This window comes from Theropithecus gelada, chromosome 17 (assembly GCF_003255815.1).
Source record: "Theropithecus gelada isolate Dixy chromosome 17, Tgel_1.0, whole genome shotgun sequence".
NCBI classification, from domain to species: Eukaryota; Metazoa; Chordata; class Mammalia; order Primates; family Cercopithecidae; genus Theropithecus; species Theropithecus gelada.
The window spans coordinates 36,486,269-36,505,641 of record NC_037685.1 but is presented as its reverse complement, the minus strand read 5'-3'; the positions used below and the strand labels follow the sequence as shown (position 1 = coordinate 36,505,641).

General features: G+C 41.0%; 1 protein-coding gene across 5 annotated transcripts in view; it reads right to left on the bottom strand.

The window, feature by feature from the left end:
* MBNL2 (muscleblind like splicing regulator 2) overlaps positions 1-19,373 on the bottom strand; it is a 171,332-nt gene that overhangs the window by 52,857 nt on the left and 99,102 nt on the right. For all 5 annotated transcript variants that reach the window (XM_025364029.1, XM_025364026.1, XM_025364027.1 and 2 more), the window contains exon 3: positions 8,105-8,269. In XM_025364029.1, coding sequence (XP_025219814.1) covers positions 8,105-8,269 — 165 coding nt within the window. The remainder of the gene's footprint in view (positions 1-8,104; positions 8,270-19,373) is intronic.

The window sequence follows — 19,373 nt, the reverse complement described above, 5'->3', positions numbered from 1 at the left end:
TAAAAAGAATCAATTCTGAAAGGTCATAAATCACAACACATCAGTGATTCAGTGGACCAGCTCTGTCAGAAATGCCTGGGGGAGATTTGACAAATAGAGAGAAATTCTGACCCAATAGATCTAGGCTGAGACCTTGATATTTGAATTTTAGAAATTTTACTAGATGATCTGATGTGTCGCCAAATTTGGGGACCATTGTCATATGTGAGGAGTGAAAATAGTATTAAAAAACTTGCAGTAAATGTGTAATTTAACCCAGAGACTAATTATCAACATAAACATTTAGATAAAAGAGCCCTCCCCCATGCTTCCATTTTCATTTTCTCTGGAAGCAAATTCTTATCCCTCCCAGCCCACAGATCATTTGAAGCCAGGGTTAGTGTGGTACCATAAATACGGGTTGTACTTTGCCTTGTCGACAGGATTGAGAACCTCAAAACTCATTTCCCGAAACCATTTGGGTATCGACAAATCTATTCCAATTAGCTAACTTTTGCCTTCAAAAATCTATGTTACTTGTTGATCTGATTTCATAGTCTAAAATGAGAGTTCCAGTATGTTTTATTGATGATGGCAATAACATAGTTCACAGAGAAATAGTATTATTTTAAAGTAAAACCATAGATTTTAGACTCAGAGAGACCTGAATTCAAATCTAGTGGTCTGACACTTACTACCTTTTAACCTGGGGAGGAACTTAACCTCTCTGGGCTTTCAGTTTCTTATCTGTAATGAGGAAGTGAAACTACTTAGCTGGAAGCGTTGGGCAGAACAAGGTGTTATTGCGCTCCTATTTCCCATGTTCAGAACTCAATAAAAAGCAGCTCTCATTACTACTGTAAAAATCAATGTTGATCAAGGGGTTTTTGGCCTCAAATTATCTAACAGTTCTACAACAGGGATGTAATGAGCATAGCAGTACAGTAAGGGTATGAAAGTGAGTAAAATTATAGCAAAAATTTTCTCTTTCCTTTTGAAATGTGGACTGAAAAAAATATTTTCTGTCACATGAAACTGAAAGTTGCAAGTTCACAGGCCTTACGAAGACAAACGCAGTAGGATATGTTCCTTTTTGATGTAGCGTGTTTTTCATTGAAGTTGATTAGTTAAAATATATAGTTACGGTGATTTGCAGAGAGGCTCACTCCGTGTTAATATTATTGTGGATAATAATGCTTTACATCTGTGAAAGGTTCTGGTCGTTCTCAAGGCATTCTCACACTTGTCTTCTTTAATCTTCTCAAATCCATGAGAAGCAAGTGCGGCAGCAAGAATTGCCCAGCCTTCCAGGTGAAAACAATTTAGAGGAGAGACACTAAATGGATAACCCAAGGTCAATGCTACAAGGCAAAGTCAAGGCAGAACACCGGGGACTCCTGGCCCCTAGTCTGAGGCCGTGTCCACCCTTTTGCGATTACTAGATTTTGTTGGTTACTTCTTAAAACAAAAGAGGAAAAGCATCCCCCTCCAAATCAGTTGCCCGTATGTTTCTGGAGCGAATGCAGAGAGCGTTGGTGGAGAGTTGCACAGGAACGCGTCCCACAGTCAGCCTGGGCCGTCTGCAGACAGGAGGTGTGGGGCCTGCTGCCTTGGAAAAGTGGTTCTCAGATCCTGAATTCAAATTAAACTCCCGAGGTATGATCTCGGCCAACAACGGATCCCGGTGTCTGAGTTTGGTTCTCAGCCGGCGGCTGAGAAAAGAGAAGGGCAGCACCTTCCAATGATTCTGTTCCTGGAAGCGTACCAACTACAGCTTGGGAGAATTAGCCCTGCAGTTTCTGCAGAAGTGCTGTTGCCAGGCTGTCTGAGACAGGATCCATTTGGTCCACGTCATCTCTCAGCTCAAAGGCACAGCTAAAGAGGCCAGAGGACAAGATTCGCGGGAAGCTTTCTTGAAGAAAATCGCTTCTGAAATGCTGGTCTTGCGATTTCCTGCCCCTGTTCTCCACTCCACCTTCCTGTGTTTCTCTCCGCAGTCTTCCATGCCCTGCTTTCCTTTCCAGGACATCAGGTCCAGGTTCAAAGATGATGAACACACCCACCCACACTCACGCACACTCAACTACACAATACGTACTCATACAACACACTCATACACACCCACAACACACTCCCATACACTCACAACACACGTACACTCACACACAACACGCTCATATACACAACACATTCTCATACAACACACTCCCATACACTCACACATACACTCAACACACATACACAACGCATGTACACTCACACACACTCAAAAGACACCCACAGACACACCACATGCACACTTGTATACTCGAAACACACAACACACTCATGTACACTCACACACTATACACTCATACACATATACTCACGTATACTCACATACTCAAAACATACACACAACACACACACACACACTTGTACTCTCACACCACACAACACACTCATGTACACTCACATACACTCAACACACCCACATACACACAATACACACAAACACTCATACACACAACACTCATGTACACTCAGACACTCACAACATACAACACACATACACACACAACACATACAACACACCTATACCTCCCACACACATACAAAACACTCATGTATACTCACACCCACATACATTCTCACAACACACATACACACTCATGTACACTCACATATACTCACTACACACAATACACACACACAAGCACACTCGTACACTCATATACACTATGGACACAACACAGTCACATACACTTGCATACACTCAATACACCACCCTCGTACACTGACATACACTCACAACACACACGTTCACACCCAACACTCGTACACTCATGCAATACACACACAACACACACACTTGTACCCTCACACACTATACACTCACATAAAATAACACTCGTGTACACACAAAACACATGTACACTCACAATACATACACCACACATGTACGCACATACACTACACACATACACAACACACTCATACACTCACACACACTGTATACACTCAACACACTAATATACACTCACAATATACTCACGTACACACATACATGCAGTACACACATACATCCACAATGCACTGATGTACACTCACACACACTATACACATACAACATATGTACACTCACATACACACACCAAGACACATTCATGTACACTCGTACTCACACACCCACAACACACAACACTCATGTACACTCACACACAACACACATATGATCATACAAAACACACTCATGTACACTCATACACTCACATTCACATATGTTCATACAATATCCTCATGTACACTTACACTATAACACACTACACACACAGCACTCCACACTCAGTATACACAACACACTCATGTACTCTCACACTCATAACACACTACACACACAGGACACTCATGCACACAACAAACTCATGTACACTCACATATACTCACAACACATTCATACACCACACGTAATACATTCACTACACACAACACACATACACTCACAATACACATGAAACACACACTACAGACAACACACATGCATTCACAACACACTTGCACACATTTATACACTCACTACACATATACACACTTGCACACTCACTACACACACGTACTCACAACACACGCACACATGCACATTCTTTGCTATTTTGTAGCAGCAACGGGGCTTAGCCAAGGGCCTGAGGTATTTCATGGCTCAAAAGTCCAGTCAATAGGCAAGAATGCCGTCGTCCCACTCTTTTAGAATGTGTCTGCTTTAAAGGGTAGGTGCCTGGCACTCACGCTAAAAGGCTGACACATGGCGTCTCCTAAGCCTCCTCCCTCTACTGCCAGAAGCAGCTCCGGAGGGCACAAGACTCAAGCAAGACTTGTCCCTTCGGGGTTCTTCCATCTCCATCCTCCCAAAGGTAGCTCACACTTGCTTCTTTATCTTGAGTGCACATATGAAGGCTGTGTACGCTCTGGGAAGGGAAGGGGGAAGAATTCCTGTCCTCTCCTATCAGGAATTGGGGAGAGAAAAGCTGCTAGGAGGAATAAATGAAGGGGACTTTTCAAGCATTGTGAATTTGAGGCAGAAGGGTTGTAAGGGGAGAGAATGCCTTGAATTTTCATTCCCTTAATAAATATTTATTGGTGCAGACATGGTGCCAGAACACTGCGTACATTGATTGAACTAAAGCCCTAATAAGAAAGAAGAAAACAAACACAATTACAGTTCGTTTGTGTGGATAAGCAGAAAGGGAGGAGGGCTCGCTGGTAGAGAATGCTGGGGGTTGCATGTGGGTTGCAGGGGTGGACCTGGAGTCCTTATGAATGAGGTGATTAATGTGTGAAAAGCACTAGGACATGGACAGGCCAGCAAAGGCAGAGGCTGGGACACGCATGAGCTGTGCGTGTTCACCCAGCAGTGTAGGCAGGGTCATGACCAGATCGCAGAAGCCATAGGTCATGATCAAGGTCAGAGTTTCGGCTTTGTCCCAGTAAGATGGGAAAGCATGGAGGGGCACATAAGGGAGTGATAGGATGCTGTTTATGTTTTAAAAAGATTCCTCTGGTTGTTGTCTATGGGATATAACGGAGTAAGGCAAGAGTTGGATATTGATAGATTAGGAAGTAAATGCTTTTATGATATTGTGATAAAAGGTTGATGGTGGCTCAGATGAGGGAACTGAGATGTAGGGGAGTGGATAGGATTCAGGGCAGATATGACAGGACTTGCTGATGAACTGGATGTCAGTGAGTCACCTATACTCTACTGGGTCACTAATTCATTTCTGAGACTGAATTAATTTGTTTATAGAGTTGATAATTTTGAAACATGTCACACTTTTTATTCTAATACTTCCAGTGATTTCAGGAAAGAGTCTGCTAGGTTTTGGTTTTAGATTGCCAGTTGAGAGTACCATTTATTGAAATGGGAAGAATTTGATTTTGAACGTGTCAAGTTCCTTTAAGAAATTTAAAGGTGAGACCAGTAGAAAGGTGGATATAAAAGCCTGGAGCTCAGAGGAGAGGTTGGGCTGGATAAATACATTTGGGGGTCCTCAGTCTGTAGATGATTGACAGATTCAGGAATGGATGAGACCACAAGGGAGAGGGTAGATGGAAAGAAATATCCAGCTCTTGGAACCTCAACATACAGAAGAGGAACATGGTGGGCAAAGGAGATGGAGGAAGGAGTGCTTAACAAAGGAGAGATTGGTTACTTGAGTACTGCTGAGAGGTAAAATAAATTGTCTCAGTCTATTCTGGCTGCTTATAACAAAATGCCATAAACTGGGTGGCTTATAAACAACAGAACTGAATTTCTCACAGTTCTGGAAGTTGGAAGGCCGCAGATCAAGGTGCCGGCAGATTTGATGTCTGATGAGGACCAGCTCCCGGGTTCATAGACAGTGCCTTCTTGCTGTGTCCACACATGGCGGGAGGGTGAGGGGTCTCTCCCATGTCTCTTATAAGGGCACTGATTCCATTCATGAGGGCTCCACCCTCAGGATCTAATCGCCTCCCATGCACCCTTGGTGGTTAGGATTCAATGTGAATTTTGGTGGGACACAAACATTCAGACCATAGCAACAATAAGGCAAAAAGTGACCATTGGTTTGGTAATATGGAGGACACTGGTGAGAGATTGCAGGGGAATGGGTTCAGGAGTGGACAGAAGAAGGAGGGAATGGAAGAAATATCCACAGTGCTGTAAAGAAGCTTCGTTCGTGAGACCTAAAATGGAATGATACTTGAGACTATCTTTATCAATTGACTTGTCTTATGCAGTTTTTGCATCTATTATTTTCTGGTAACTGCTGTAAACAGCTTCAAATTACTATAAACCCATTGGCTTAGAACAACACACATTTATCCCTTTACAGTCCTGGAGACCAGAAGTTCTAAGTTGGTTTCACTGGGCCAAAATCCAGGTGTTGGCAGGACCTGCGCTCCCTCCAGAGGCTCTAGGGGAGAATCCATTTCTTGACTCTTCCATCTTCTGGTGGTTCATGGCGTTCCTCTGCTTGTGGCCACATCACTCCAATCTGCCTCTGTGGTCACATTGCCTTGCTCTTCTTCTGTCGGAGCTAACGCTCCCTCTCTCTTATATAAGTGTCTCTTATAAGGATGCTTGTAATTGCATTCAATCCAGGAGATTCTCCCCATCTCAAGATTCTTAATCCCATCTGCCAAGCCCCTGATTCCATATAAGGTGACATTTATAGGTTCCAGGTACCTCTGAGAGCCATTATTCAGCCACCTATCCTCTACTAGGTCACTAATTCATTTCTGAGACTGAATTAATTTGTTTGTGGAGTTGATAATTTTTAAATGTCACAGTTTTTATTCTAATACTTCCAGTGATTTAAAAACCTCTATTAAAATATTTAAGTGTAATATTCCTTTTTCAGAGGGAAATGGTGATGATGAACTTCTAATTAATATTTGAGGCAATAATAAACATAACTTTCAAAAAAAGTTCAACTAATAGTTAACAGCAGGGATGGGATTCTCTTGTTAACACTGCCACGAGTGAGTGCCAGGGTCAGCCTTATGAATTCTAAATAGGATGTGTATGAGTCAAATAAGTGAGACACATAATGTGGCATTATTATGTTGACCTTGCTGGCTCTAAATTTATTGCTGTAGACATTATTTAATATGTATAACTAAATTATTTTAGCATTTAGGTAATTTAATAAAATAGTTTATATGTGTGTATCAATAAAGAGAGAACCATAAATTATACATGTGTGTAGTTTAAACAGAACCACTTAAATGCCTATTTTGGGGATTAAATATGTTCAGAACTCTATCTGCATCTAGTCCTTAATCTGGGTGAATTCTTACTCACCCTTTACGAGAGGCTTATTTGAGACTTCCTCCAGGCAGGCTTTCCTTGTCCAGTCTCGTCATTTCCTGGGCTTGAATCTTACTTGGCCCTTTTCTTGTGTCTGTCTATCCCCAAAAGACTGTATCTTATTTATCTTGGAGCCCTCTGCACCTGGCATTTCTTTCACTCTGGGCAGAGCTGGTTCCTGGCTACTCTGTACGGAAACCTGGAGACAAGCAGAATGGCTGACGACCTGCCGGAATTCTCTACCCTTGTTTGTGCAGGCCCTGCCCTCCACACCCCATCTCACAGGGAACACAACAAGAACATTGAATTTGCTGGTAGCCGTCCCTCCTAATTTAGCAGGTTTCGATCATGCAGAATTTTTCTATAATAAAGACTGATTTTTATACAAAAGCCTTTTGTGTACATACTTTTTAAAAACAAACACATTTCCTCACTGTCTTTCTTTTTTTAAAAAAAAGTTAGCTTGTTTCTGACAAATAATTCACAAGTGTAAATGAAACCAACTAAAATTAAACGCACTCCTTTTCCCCAAGGGTATCATTCCTAAAACGATTTCCAGACCTTTAAGGAAGTACTTTCAGACAGGGTGAAATCAGGGAAAAAATATTGTGCAATACATATTCATATGCTAAGTCCCTCTGGCATTTGATCTTGTGACAATAGTCAGAGCTGTCACACCTTTTGCAGGCCTCTGAAAGGCGGGTTGAGACCTAGGTGACTCAGGTAGGGTCTTCCTTGGTGGTGCTACCTTTGACATCCTTCTTTGAGGGATGTTACTAGGATCTTCTTGGAACAGACTGCAGAAAGTGCTCTGCTAACATGTCTAAGTCCCAGCTCCAAGACTTATTAGCTGCATGACATTGGGGAAAATCATTGAACTTCTCTGGTTTCTCACTTTCCTCATCCTTTAAATGGTGCCATAGAACTACGTGGCTCAAAATATTTTAGGCATTTCAAACTCACTGATACCTAAATTACTAATTCACACTGTAAATGAACCTGTTAAAACTATTTCCGTTCTAAGATGGCTGAGATATAGAGTTACTGTTGAAAAGAGTTGGAGTGATACAGATTTCCCAGATATTGATTAGAAATTGTCTTTGCCTCTTATTTCCACAAGTATTTTTCTATTAATTTTTTAAAAGCCTATTTTCCTTCATCTGTTGAGCTTTAAAGCTATTTGGCTTTAATTGTAGCCAAAGCGACAAAGTGGAGAGAGGCCACCCTAGGTCAATGTGGCATCATCCACACCAACACTGTAACCATCCAACTCATCACTGTATAAGATGTACTCACCACTGGATGAAGTGGTGTTCCTGGAAACATAAATTGCATCTGCTGGGCAAGCATTGCTGCTGCAGTTTTTTGCTGAATCAAATTGTTCCTTCCATTAATTTCTAGTTGAGTTTTTAAGTGTGTTGGAGGGTGAAGATACTTGCAGTTCTCTCTCGAACAACGGCCCTGTAAAAACAAGTTTTGGTTTTAGGACTATTGTAAGTAGCTTGCAACTCCAAAGTCAACCATTGAACAATCACGTCTTATATACAAAATCAAGGATCGTGTGTGTGTGTGTGTGTGTGTGTGTGTGTGTGCATGTTCATGTGTTTGTTGGGTAAAAGTGAATCAAACATTACATGATTATCAAGGTTGCTTGAACCTCTTAAGTCTGTTAAGTAGAGAAGCTTCCCTTGGATCCTTCGTTCCTTCGTTCCTTCCTTCCTTCCTTCCTCCTTCCCTCCCTCTTTCCTTCCTTTCTTCCTCCTTCCCTCCCTCTTTCCTTCCTTCCTTCCGTCCTTCCTCCCTTCCATCCTTCCTCCCTTCCTTCCTTCTTTCTCTCTCTCTCCCTCTTTCTTTTCTTTTCTTTCTCTCTCTCTCTCTCTCCTCCACCAACCCCTCTTTCTTTTTCTTTTTCTTTCAGATTCTAAACCCTGACAAAAGATTCCAAAGAAGTGTGACTGCTGAAAGAAAGGAAAGGTTCCTCCCCTACACAGTACGGAAGGTAATCAGAAGGGCGTATCTATTGTGGGCTATCAGAAGGAGTCCTTGAACTTGCTATACGCTTGTTTGTACATGCTAGAGTGAAGTCCAAATAGGAAGAATTATGTAATAAATTTGTGGAGTAGAGAGTAATAAGAATTTTAAATGTGTGTTCCAGATTAGCTGAAGACATTCTTTCTTTCAGCTTATTGATGAAGAGGCAATAGTAGTGCAGGGGTGGACATTTCTTGGTGATATACACATAGATGAAATTCTCAGGCTTGAACTCAGATAATCATCTGCAAGTGATTACTTTGCTACACAAAAGCTGTCACTCTATATCCCTGCCTTGCCCTCATGACAGGACTTCCTCCCATGACAGGAGTATGAAATCTGATGTCATGATGTGACATAGTGAAGAGTGTTTATGGCTAAAGTAATATTTGGATGCCAAAGCTGGCAAAACAAAGGAAAATAATAATTAGGTGACAGGGTACATAAAACCAGTCTGGAAGGGTAATTGCATATGGCGGTGTTTACACTTAATCCCCAAGTTTTCAAAACTACCAATTGAAAGAATTACATTGATGTGTGAATTGTACAATTTCTGGAGAAAGAAGAGCAAACTGTGAACCAGTTTATCATACTTCCCTAAAGAATTAGTCCATTTGCAGCCAAGAAAAGAGAGTATTGATTTGTTTACCAGATATAAAAATAATTTTAAAAAGCAAGCTTGGGGGATCTGGGGAAATGAATTTGTTTATAGTCATCCTAATTCTAAACATCTGGAGTTCTCACTCTGTTTCCCACTAATTTCATCCACACTTTTGGCAGCTCAGACTTCCTCTCTGGAGTTTGAATCTCCCCCCACCACCATGGAGAAGGGCAGACATGGGTCCTGTGTTCAGTCCCGGGTGTCTGTGCTAATCAACAAATGCTGTCCTGAGGATCTACTGTTAGCAGCATTAATAGTTGCATCACCCTCTTTGGGGAGGATAACCAGGCAGGTGCCAAGGACACCAGAAGGAATAGGTCCTTGTTTGCTGCTAATAAGAGTCTATAACTATGGGTAATGCCAACATATCTCCTTAGTCTCAAGTTCATATTGTTGATGTTTCATTCAGCTTCCTATGTATACATGGACATTGTAGGGAATGTATTGGAAAGTTTATTGTAAAGATAGAGGTGAAGTGGACATTAATCTAAATCAAAGCAGTATAGGAATTTCTCTTTTCTCTCTTCATCTGCTTCTTTTGCAAATCGAATCTTTTAAAAATTTTTAATCCTAAATCTCTTTGCTTTGTGACTTGCCAGGGTCCCTCCAGCCCTGTCAACTTGCTTCAGGCATCTCTTACTTTACTTCCTTTTCTTCCTGCCTTTGACAACTGCTTGTCTCTTTGTTTGGCGTGGTGGCGGGCGCCTGTAGTCCCAGCTACTGGGAGGCTGAGGCAGGAGAATGGCGTGAACCCGGGAGGCGGAGTTTGCAGTGAGCCGAGATCGTGCCACCGCACTCCAACCTGGGAGACAAAGTGAGACTCTTTCTCAATTAAAAAAAAAAAAAATCAAATCTCCAAGAAAGCATTCAGATTGAGCCAGCTCCTACAAAGTTCACTTGCACCAAGTCTTTGAATTGGCTGCCTTTATATCAGGTGGCCAAATACAATTCTATCTTTTGTAATGTGAGGTGTCCATGAGGATCAAAACATAGCACAGCCCATCAGCGGGGGTGGAGGAGGGTTACAGAGAATGCATTTCTTGTTCAGAGGATAAGCCACCCCAGGCTTCTCTAACCTCATTCCAAACTCTCTTTAGCCACAAACACTGCTCTTGGAAGCTGACACCCAGAAAGGCTCACATATTCAAGGTGCACAGACGGGTCTAATGGAGAGACTTGGGAAAGCAGAATTCCAGAAAATGAAGACGGAATTAATGAAATGTCCACATTTCTACCAGTATGGCCATTATATTGTGTTCACTCATATAATTGTCAATTTGATCACTAGTTTTTTAATGTAATGCTCTGTGGCTGCACATACACTTTCAATTTGGCTGGAAAAATACAATTTTCTTATAAATGCTCTTATCTCTTGATAAAACTGGGACTTGTAGGGAACCATATTAAGCTATTTTTCAGCTAATAGAAAGTATTTTACAACATTGAATTAGTAATTTATCAATGAAATCTTTTTTGTGACAATTGCTGTAATTTCCTAGTGTCCTTACTTACATACTTGGAGTAAAGAGTGTCATTGATCACCTACATGCCAAGCAATTTATATATGGTTATCTCATTTTCTCCTTGTAACTGCAATAATGATCCCTATTTTACAAAATAGCAGATGGACTCAGAAGATTAAGGAACTTTCCCAAGGCCATATAACTGGTAAGTGGTAGAACTAGATTTTAAATCCAGACCTACCTGACTCAATTACATCGCACTGCCAAGCTATTCATTAGCAATAGTTAAAATCCAGGGAGGATAAAAATTTACCATGATCTTTTGTATAATAATAGGATGCATAACAAAATTTTAAATAAGATATATATGTATATCTTGTCCACATATATATGTATATACATATATATATGGATTTGGTAATGGGAAACAATTATTTGCATGGACCTATCTGTTGGTAGGAGGATGGAGGAGTAATCAAGCTCACAGGTTCTGGTCTCATAACTTGGCTCAACCTTTCCTTAGCTGCATGACTTTGAGCAATTACTTGACTTTTTTCTTCATCTGTTCAATGAAATAATTATTGTATCTTCTTCTCAGGGCTGTTGTGTGATTAAATGAGTTAACACATACATAAGGCTTAGAAAAATGCCTAGCACATAGTAAGCACTGAGTAAATGTTATTATCAAAAGAAAGAGAAATGTTTCCATATGATATTTCATTTTTAGTGAGTACAGAATCATACATTTAGTAGTATTTTGACTGGCTCTTTCATTCTTCCACAGAATAAACTTTCACACCAAACATGTTAAAAGTTACTTAATTGTACTTATTCAAATATTTTATGTTTAAAATTATTTTCAATTCTACAGGGTATTTGTGTGTCCACATTTTAAGAGACAGCTCTGAACCCTAGTACAATCTAGTATTAACAGTTTGAAGAATTACGTACCATGGATGTCTGAGGCACACTAATTCAAACCCAGGGAGACTCTAGGTAACAGAATTTTAGTAAGGGATCCTATAGGATTGTAAAATCCTAATGGAAAAGCTACTGTCAAAATAAAACAAGCTATTTGACACAGTGAACAATTTGTAAGGAAGTTTTTGCTAAGGCATAAATTTGCCAGGATATGCATCAGTGTACAAAAGCTGTTGGTTATCAAAGCAGCTTGTCATAGCTGAATGGTACAGGGCAGTGTGCAGAAGCGTAAAGCGTCTTTGTGTATCATTGTGAAACAAAACAGAGGTGTCAAAAATAGTGTCTCCTGATTTTAGTCCAAGAAATAAAGACAAAAATGTCTGGGAAAAATCTTCCTTGTGGCAGCTAGGATTTGTTTTTTGCTTTGTTTTGTTTTAACTCTTCCTCCCTTTTAGTTCTTGGTAACACACTATTTCTGGAGAGAGAAGGGAAGGAAGTCCAGTGCCTAGTGCCAGGGACTGGTGCAGCTTCTGTGGGGTGGAGATGGAGATGGAGAGCATCATTGCGAGTGCTTGTGAAGAGCCTTCCAGGAACTGGGAGTTAGAAGCCTCAGCTAGGGCCAGTCAGGTGGGTTCACACCAGGGACAAGCTCATGGGTCACATAAGCCCTCAGGGCCTTTGCTCATCCCACGTGGGACATGCCAGGTATGGGTGGGACATGCCAGGTATGGAACCAGCAGGTGGTCATATACTTCCAGGCTAAGGTCTCATTCATTCTTTCATTCACAAATATTTCTTGAGATTCTACTATGTGCCAGGCATTATGCTTAGTGCTAGTTAAACAAAGGTGAGGAAAATCAAGACATGGTGTCTCCCTTCATGAAGCTTGCAGTCTTGTGGGGAAGCCAGAGGTTAACAAAACATATCTAGTTACAAGTTGTGATATGTATTCTGGAGAAGAATGCTGAGAAGAAATAGTGGGAGAGGGTCAGAATTGAGACCAGGGGTCAGAGGAGATCTCTGGAGAAGTGACATTTAAACTGAGACCTGAAAAATGAGTAGGAACTTGGCAAGGGAGTGAGTGGTGGTCAAAATGTGTGTGTGTGTGTGTGTGTGTTTTGCATGTGTATGCATGTATGTTGTAGGTATTGTATGTATTGTATGTATTGTGTGTTTCTGTTGTGTGTGCTGTATGTGTTGTATGTGTGTATGGGGTATGTGTTCATGCTGCATGTGTGTTGTGTGTGGATGTGTGTTCTCTGTGTGTGTATGCGGTAGGTATACTGCGTGTGAACAAGGTGTGTGGTGCGTGTGTGTGTTGTGTGTGTTGTATATGTTGTATGTGTGCTGCATGTATGTGTATTTGTGTGTGTGTTGTGTTTGCGTTGTGTGCATGCTATATGTGTATGTGTGTGTTATATATATGGTACGTGTGTTGTATGTGTGCATGGGGTGTGTACGTATGTTTTATGTGTATTGTGTGTATTATGTGTGTGTATTGTCTGTTGTGTGTGTTTGTGTTGTGTGTGTGCTATATGTGTGTGTTATATATATGGTACATGTGTTGTATGTGTGCATGGGGTGTGTACATATGTTGTATGTGTATTGTGTGTGTATAGTATGTGTATTGTGTGTGTATTGTCTGCTGTATTTGTTTGTGTTGTGTGTGTGCTGTGTGTGTTATATATATGGTACATGTGTTGTATGTGTGCATGGGGTGTGTGTGCATGTTGTATGTGTATTGTGTGTATGGTGTGTGTCTAGTGTGTGGTGCGTGTGTGTGTTGTGGGTGTTGAATGTTCTTTAGAGGAGGAGCGTGTGCCAGGAGAATGTCCCATCTTGGGGCAGGCAGGCAGCTAAGGCCAGCGCAGGGAAGGGGTGTGGGGAGGAGTATGGGGAGTGAGAAGAGGTGAGGCAGGAAGTAGGAGGCAGAAGCCAGACAATGGGAGACCAGCTAAGGGGTATGAACTTCCTGCTGCTGAAAGTTGTTAAGCAGGAGAATAACCAGATCAGATTTATGCTACATTTAAGTCACACCCTGATTATTATATTTCATATTTCTAATTTTATTATAGTTTATATTGTTTGGAGACCACTTCTTTAAAAACAGTAACCGAATTCTGATGGAGTCGACAGATTTGTGCAGTTTCTACTTCCAAGAATAATCTGTACTCCAGGAATATTTAGGGATGATGGCTAGAATCGAGTCTGAACTTCAAGCTGAATTAAATTTATTAAAATCAGCAACCATGAAAGATTCTAATACAGAATACTCATGTTGATTCTTGACAGGAGAAAGGAAGATGCTAAATAATTGTAATATGTACTTGACAGAACAACAGATTGGCGCTATTGGAATTACATGGCCATTAAATTACATGGCGTGGGATAGAATAAATGCAACTTTGGCTAAGAAAAGACATCAGAATCAGGTTGCTGTGAGAAAGAAAAAGCATAATTGAAGGATGAGATTTTCTAATGGCTTATTTTAAAACAAGTAATTTTTGGAATCTTTTTCTAGTATGCTCCTAATTGAAAAAAAATCAATTAAAATATGGGCACAAAAAAGAAAACATTAATTAGAAGACTATTAAAGAATCTCCCATTAACCATAGTTTTTGCCCAAAGGAATAGCTGTCAGACAACGGCATCCCATTAGTTTTTCATGGGAAAAGCAATGGATTTCTATGATCTACAGTTCAGTTAACAGTCCTCAGCCATTTGTGTTCCATTGGAATAATTTGAACTGTGTCTTTACACGGGCTGAGTCATCGACCGGCAGACTCCAACAAAACGTTTTTTGGGGAAAATGATTCTAGCGAAGGGCTGGAATCCCAACCTGATTTTCTGAATTTTGCCTCTTCCAGTGCCACCTCGGCAGCGCTTGCTGCTGTAGGTGCATGATGATATTTTCAAGCAAGCAGGCCAGGCTGCGGAATGGCAATGCTGGCCCTAAGGTTTAAGGGCAGATAGTAAGTGCTTTAGATGCAGCCTTCAGGGACACTTTGAGTCCTGGAGCCTGCTTTAGACCCCAAAGCTGGCCACGGAAAATCATGGAAGAGCCTCTGAAATTCCTCTCATTCCACATGGCTGAGGCCAGCTTGGTGAAATCCTGAGGTCAAGACAAAGGCTCTTGCTCTGGAGTTACATTTCAGAAGCCTGTTCTGTCTTGCAACCTCTCCCGGAGAAGCAGCGTGAAAAAAAAAAAAAAAAAAAAAAAAAAAAGGGTTAAGGGAACAGTCTCAGAACCGGACTAACTGGATTTAAAATGCAGCGCTGCTGGTCTTGGGCACCTTGGGCAAGTGGGACTTTGTGGCTTCCAGTAGCCATATCTGTGAAATGGGGCTAAGAATAGTTTATACCTCATAGACATTCAATAAGGATTAACAGTTAATGCATATAAAGTGTTTTAACAGTTCCTGGCACATAATAGGCACTCCCTAAGCTTGATCATCATCATCACCATCATCATTGTCATCACTATTATTATTGACACTTTCTTTTCATAGTAGGTAAAAATACATGGTATTGAAAACAACTTCTCTAATACTTGCTCCATTTCCTTATCACTGTGCTCCTGTCTGGCCTGTTTCCAAGCTCTTTAACCCTTTGCTATTCTCACTCTGTCTGTGCCGACTTTGGTCATTTATCTCTTCAAACAGTCTCAGAACTGTTTTTCTTTGGTATCTCCCCTGCTGAAACTTGCCAGGGCTAATCAACATGGCATGACTTATCTTGAGTTTAAAGCAGCTATGTATTATGGTTGGAAAATCCCAGAATTCTGGCTGTGGCTTCATTCCAAAATGGTTAGATGAACTTTTACAAATAACGCGTGATAGTCTGTGCCTCAATTTTCTCATCTGTCAAATAGGAGTGATCCTATTCCCATATCTCAACTCCTTCTGACAGTTGTTAGAACAGGAGTTGCTCAGGAAGAAACATAAATTGTTATCCATATTTTTTCCAGATCTATTTTCCCCTTGAATGCTCCTAATCTGTAAAAGGGGAAAGCCACATGAACCAACAGTTACAGTAAAAAGTGACACCAGGGACATATGTTGGCAACGGTCCAGGTGTGTTCTGAGAATTATCAGATGTCTACGTGATGAGGCTTGAGGAGATTCAGCAGAAAGTGGTGAATTAAGTCAAAATCAATTAAATCTAGGAAGATTTATTCAGTACCCACAGTGTACACAAATTGGAAGTGAAAAATTTGATCAAACAGACCTCTGTTTTCGTCCTTGTGCCGCGTAAGTTGTTCAGCAGATATTTACTAAGTGACTAAGCTGACTGGGTGTATCAGATGGTGCCAGCCTCAGTTTCCCTATAGTTTGAAAACCTCTCAAGATCTTTGAAAGCTGGGAAGCAATAAAGGCTGTGGTTTGAGTGGGTGAGCTGATTTTTATCAGTCCATCATTTATACAGGTCTCAGTCACACAGGCCAAGGCCGAGTCTAACATTTGGCCTGAACCTCCTCTTCTTCCTCCCAGTACATTTCCAGAAGGATATGGGCAAGTAAAAGTGTAGGGGAATAAAATGGTTATTTACATCAAAGCTTAATTTACAACATTAACTATGAGACTGAAATAGCTCTACTGTAAGGCAAGTGACAGATTAGGCTTTTGGGCTTCTTTTGAATTTAAATAAACTAATTGAAGCACATGAGCTTCTTGTATTATTAGTTCCAACTACCTAATACAGCAAATAAAATACAAGCACATAAGGGCTTCAGAATTAGAAAGAAACTTTAGATTCAGGGGATCATTATAAACAAATGATAACCAGAATGTCTTATCAACATGGATAATTGCCAATATCATCAAGATTATGCATAAGCCTCCACTAAGCTCTTTCTGTTTATTATTTGGTTCAACATATATTACAATTTATCTTTTACAGTCTAGATATGCAATAATTGGTGACTAGCACAGCATTTTGTACTTATTAATGACAGATACAAATGGTGTATTTACATTTTTTCTCTGGTGCTTCCATTATATGGAAGAAATGCCTAGGATGATATAAGGAATATTTGGCAGTATAGCCTGGTGGATAAATGAGGGAAAAACACAAATAGTGGTAGACAGTCACTACCACCTCCAATTTTACCCACCACCACCAATTGCACAGCTACGGGTTTAGGAGAGGATAAAGAAAAGTGGGAACAAAGTTACACAGGTAAGTAGACCAAGTCAGTTTGCATTTTCTTTCCAAAAACCCATACAAATAGATGTAAAGCATCATTCCACTGCATCATCTGGACTATGGGGCAGAGCTCTTCTCTAGTGATAGTGCTTTTACCTTTCTTCAAGGGAGTTGCAAATCTGAGTGTTCTCATCTCTAGATTTGCGTTTAGGATAGCTTGTTATCACCTGAGGGCTGGGAAAAACCTCCAGGCCATCACAGGTGCTTTGGGAATAGATTTGTGACTCATTCCTTATTATGCCAATGCAACTGCCCTCTTCTTTCAAGCACCACTGGCACAGGCCCCTGACATTAATTTTGTGACTATTTTAAATAAATAAAGCATATAAAAACTAGTAAATGAGGAAGAAAGGCAAAGTAGGTGAATTGTTTGTAGTTTGCCATTCATAGCATGTTTAAGCCTTTTAAAATTTTTTTAGTTTCATTTTTGAAACAGGATCTCACTCTGTCACCCAGGCTGGAGTGCAGTGGCATAATCATGGCTCACTGCAGTTTCGACCTCCCGGGCTCAAGCAATTCTCCCACATCATCAGCCTCCCAAGTAGCTGGGACTACAGGTGCATGCCACCACACCAGGCTTATTTTTAAATTTTTGTAGAGTCTGGTTCGCACTGTGTTGCCCAGGCTGGTCTCGAACTCCTGGATTCAAGCAATCCTCCCACCTTGCCCTCCCAAAGTGCTGGGATTACAGGCGTGAGCCACTGCACCTGGTCTTTAAAAAAGTTTTAAATGCATTTTGGTTGGTTGGACAAACCAAACTGGGTTGCAATTTCCCACACAACTTGTGTCTTGTGATGGGGAGAGCTGTTTGTTGGCTTGATGAAGGGAGTAACCCCTCTTACCAATAAGGATTGTTAATTCTCTTAATTTTATTTGTTAACTGAAAATGTGCCAGTTAAGAGAAATCAGTGAGACTAAAAATAGTCCATCAGTTCTCGAGAGATTCAGGTAAACAAACTTCCGGGCACCAGATGCTTCATTTGGAAATTATTTTATTTAATGAGAATATAAATGTCTTCTGAGTCATGGCGGTAGGCTGGTTAGTGTGGACCATGATCATATATCAACCTAACATGAAACCAGTTATGATGTTAATAGTGAGTGTCAACTTGATTGGATTGAAGGATGCAAAGTATTGCTCCTAGGTGTGTCTGGGAGGGTGTTGCCAAACATTAACATTTGAGTCAATGGACTGGGAGAGGCAGACCCATCCTCAGTCTGGGTGGGCACCATCTAATCGGCTGCCAGCAAGGCTAGAACAAAGCAGGCAGAAGGATGTGGAATGAATGACTTGCTGAGTCTCTGTCCTTCATCTCTCTCTCGTGCTGGATGCTTCCTGCCCTCGAACATCAGACTCCAAGTTCTTTGGCTTTTGGACTCTTGGACTTACACCAGTGGTTTGCCAGGGGCTCTCGGGCCTTTGGCCACAGACTGAAGGCTGCACTGATGGTTTCCCTACTTTTGAGGTTTTGGGACTCGGACTGGCTCCCTGGCTCCTCAGCTGGTAGACGGCTTAGTGCAGGACTCCTTGTGATCGTGTGAGTCGATTCTCCCAAAAAACTCCCCTTCATCTATACATCTATTCTATTAGTTCTGTTTTTCAGAGAACCCTGACAAATATACCAGTCTAGTGGCTGTTTGACTTCATAGAGTCTAGATTTTTTGATACCACATTCATTAATGTCTGCAGCCCCATGGGTGAACAGAAACATTGATATCTCAGCCTTGGAATTTCTCCTGTCGGGGAGAGCAGGCCTTTTCTGTCTACTTCCTGAACTTCTCCTCAAACCCCAACAGTACAGGGAACCTCATACAATAGGTGCATGTTATCCAGTGATCTTCCTTCCCTCCTTCAACATAGATGTATTGAACCCCTTCCATGTGCCAAGCCCTGTGATATTAAAATAACAATTAAAATAGAGTGATCAATGCCATGATAGCCTGTGTGAATGCATTGCAGGGAGCTCTCCCTAGTTTAGAGGTCAGGGATGACTCCAGAGGATGGGACATTTAACATGTAAGCTAAGATATTTATCAGATTATCTAGTTGAGAGTGGGGAGGAAGGTGGAAGTTAGAGTTGGCCATTTGTAGCGGGGAGGTGGGGATGGTTAATGGGTACACGAAAAATAGAAAGAATGAATAAGACCTACCATTTGACAGCATGATAGGTGACTATAGCCAACAATAACTTAATTGTATGTTTTTAAATAACTTAAAGAACATAATTGGATAGTTTGTAACTCAAAGGATAAATGCTTGAGAGGAGGGATATCCCATTCTCCA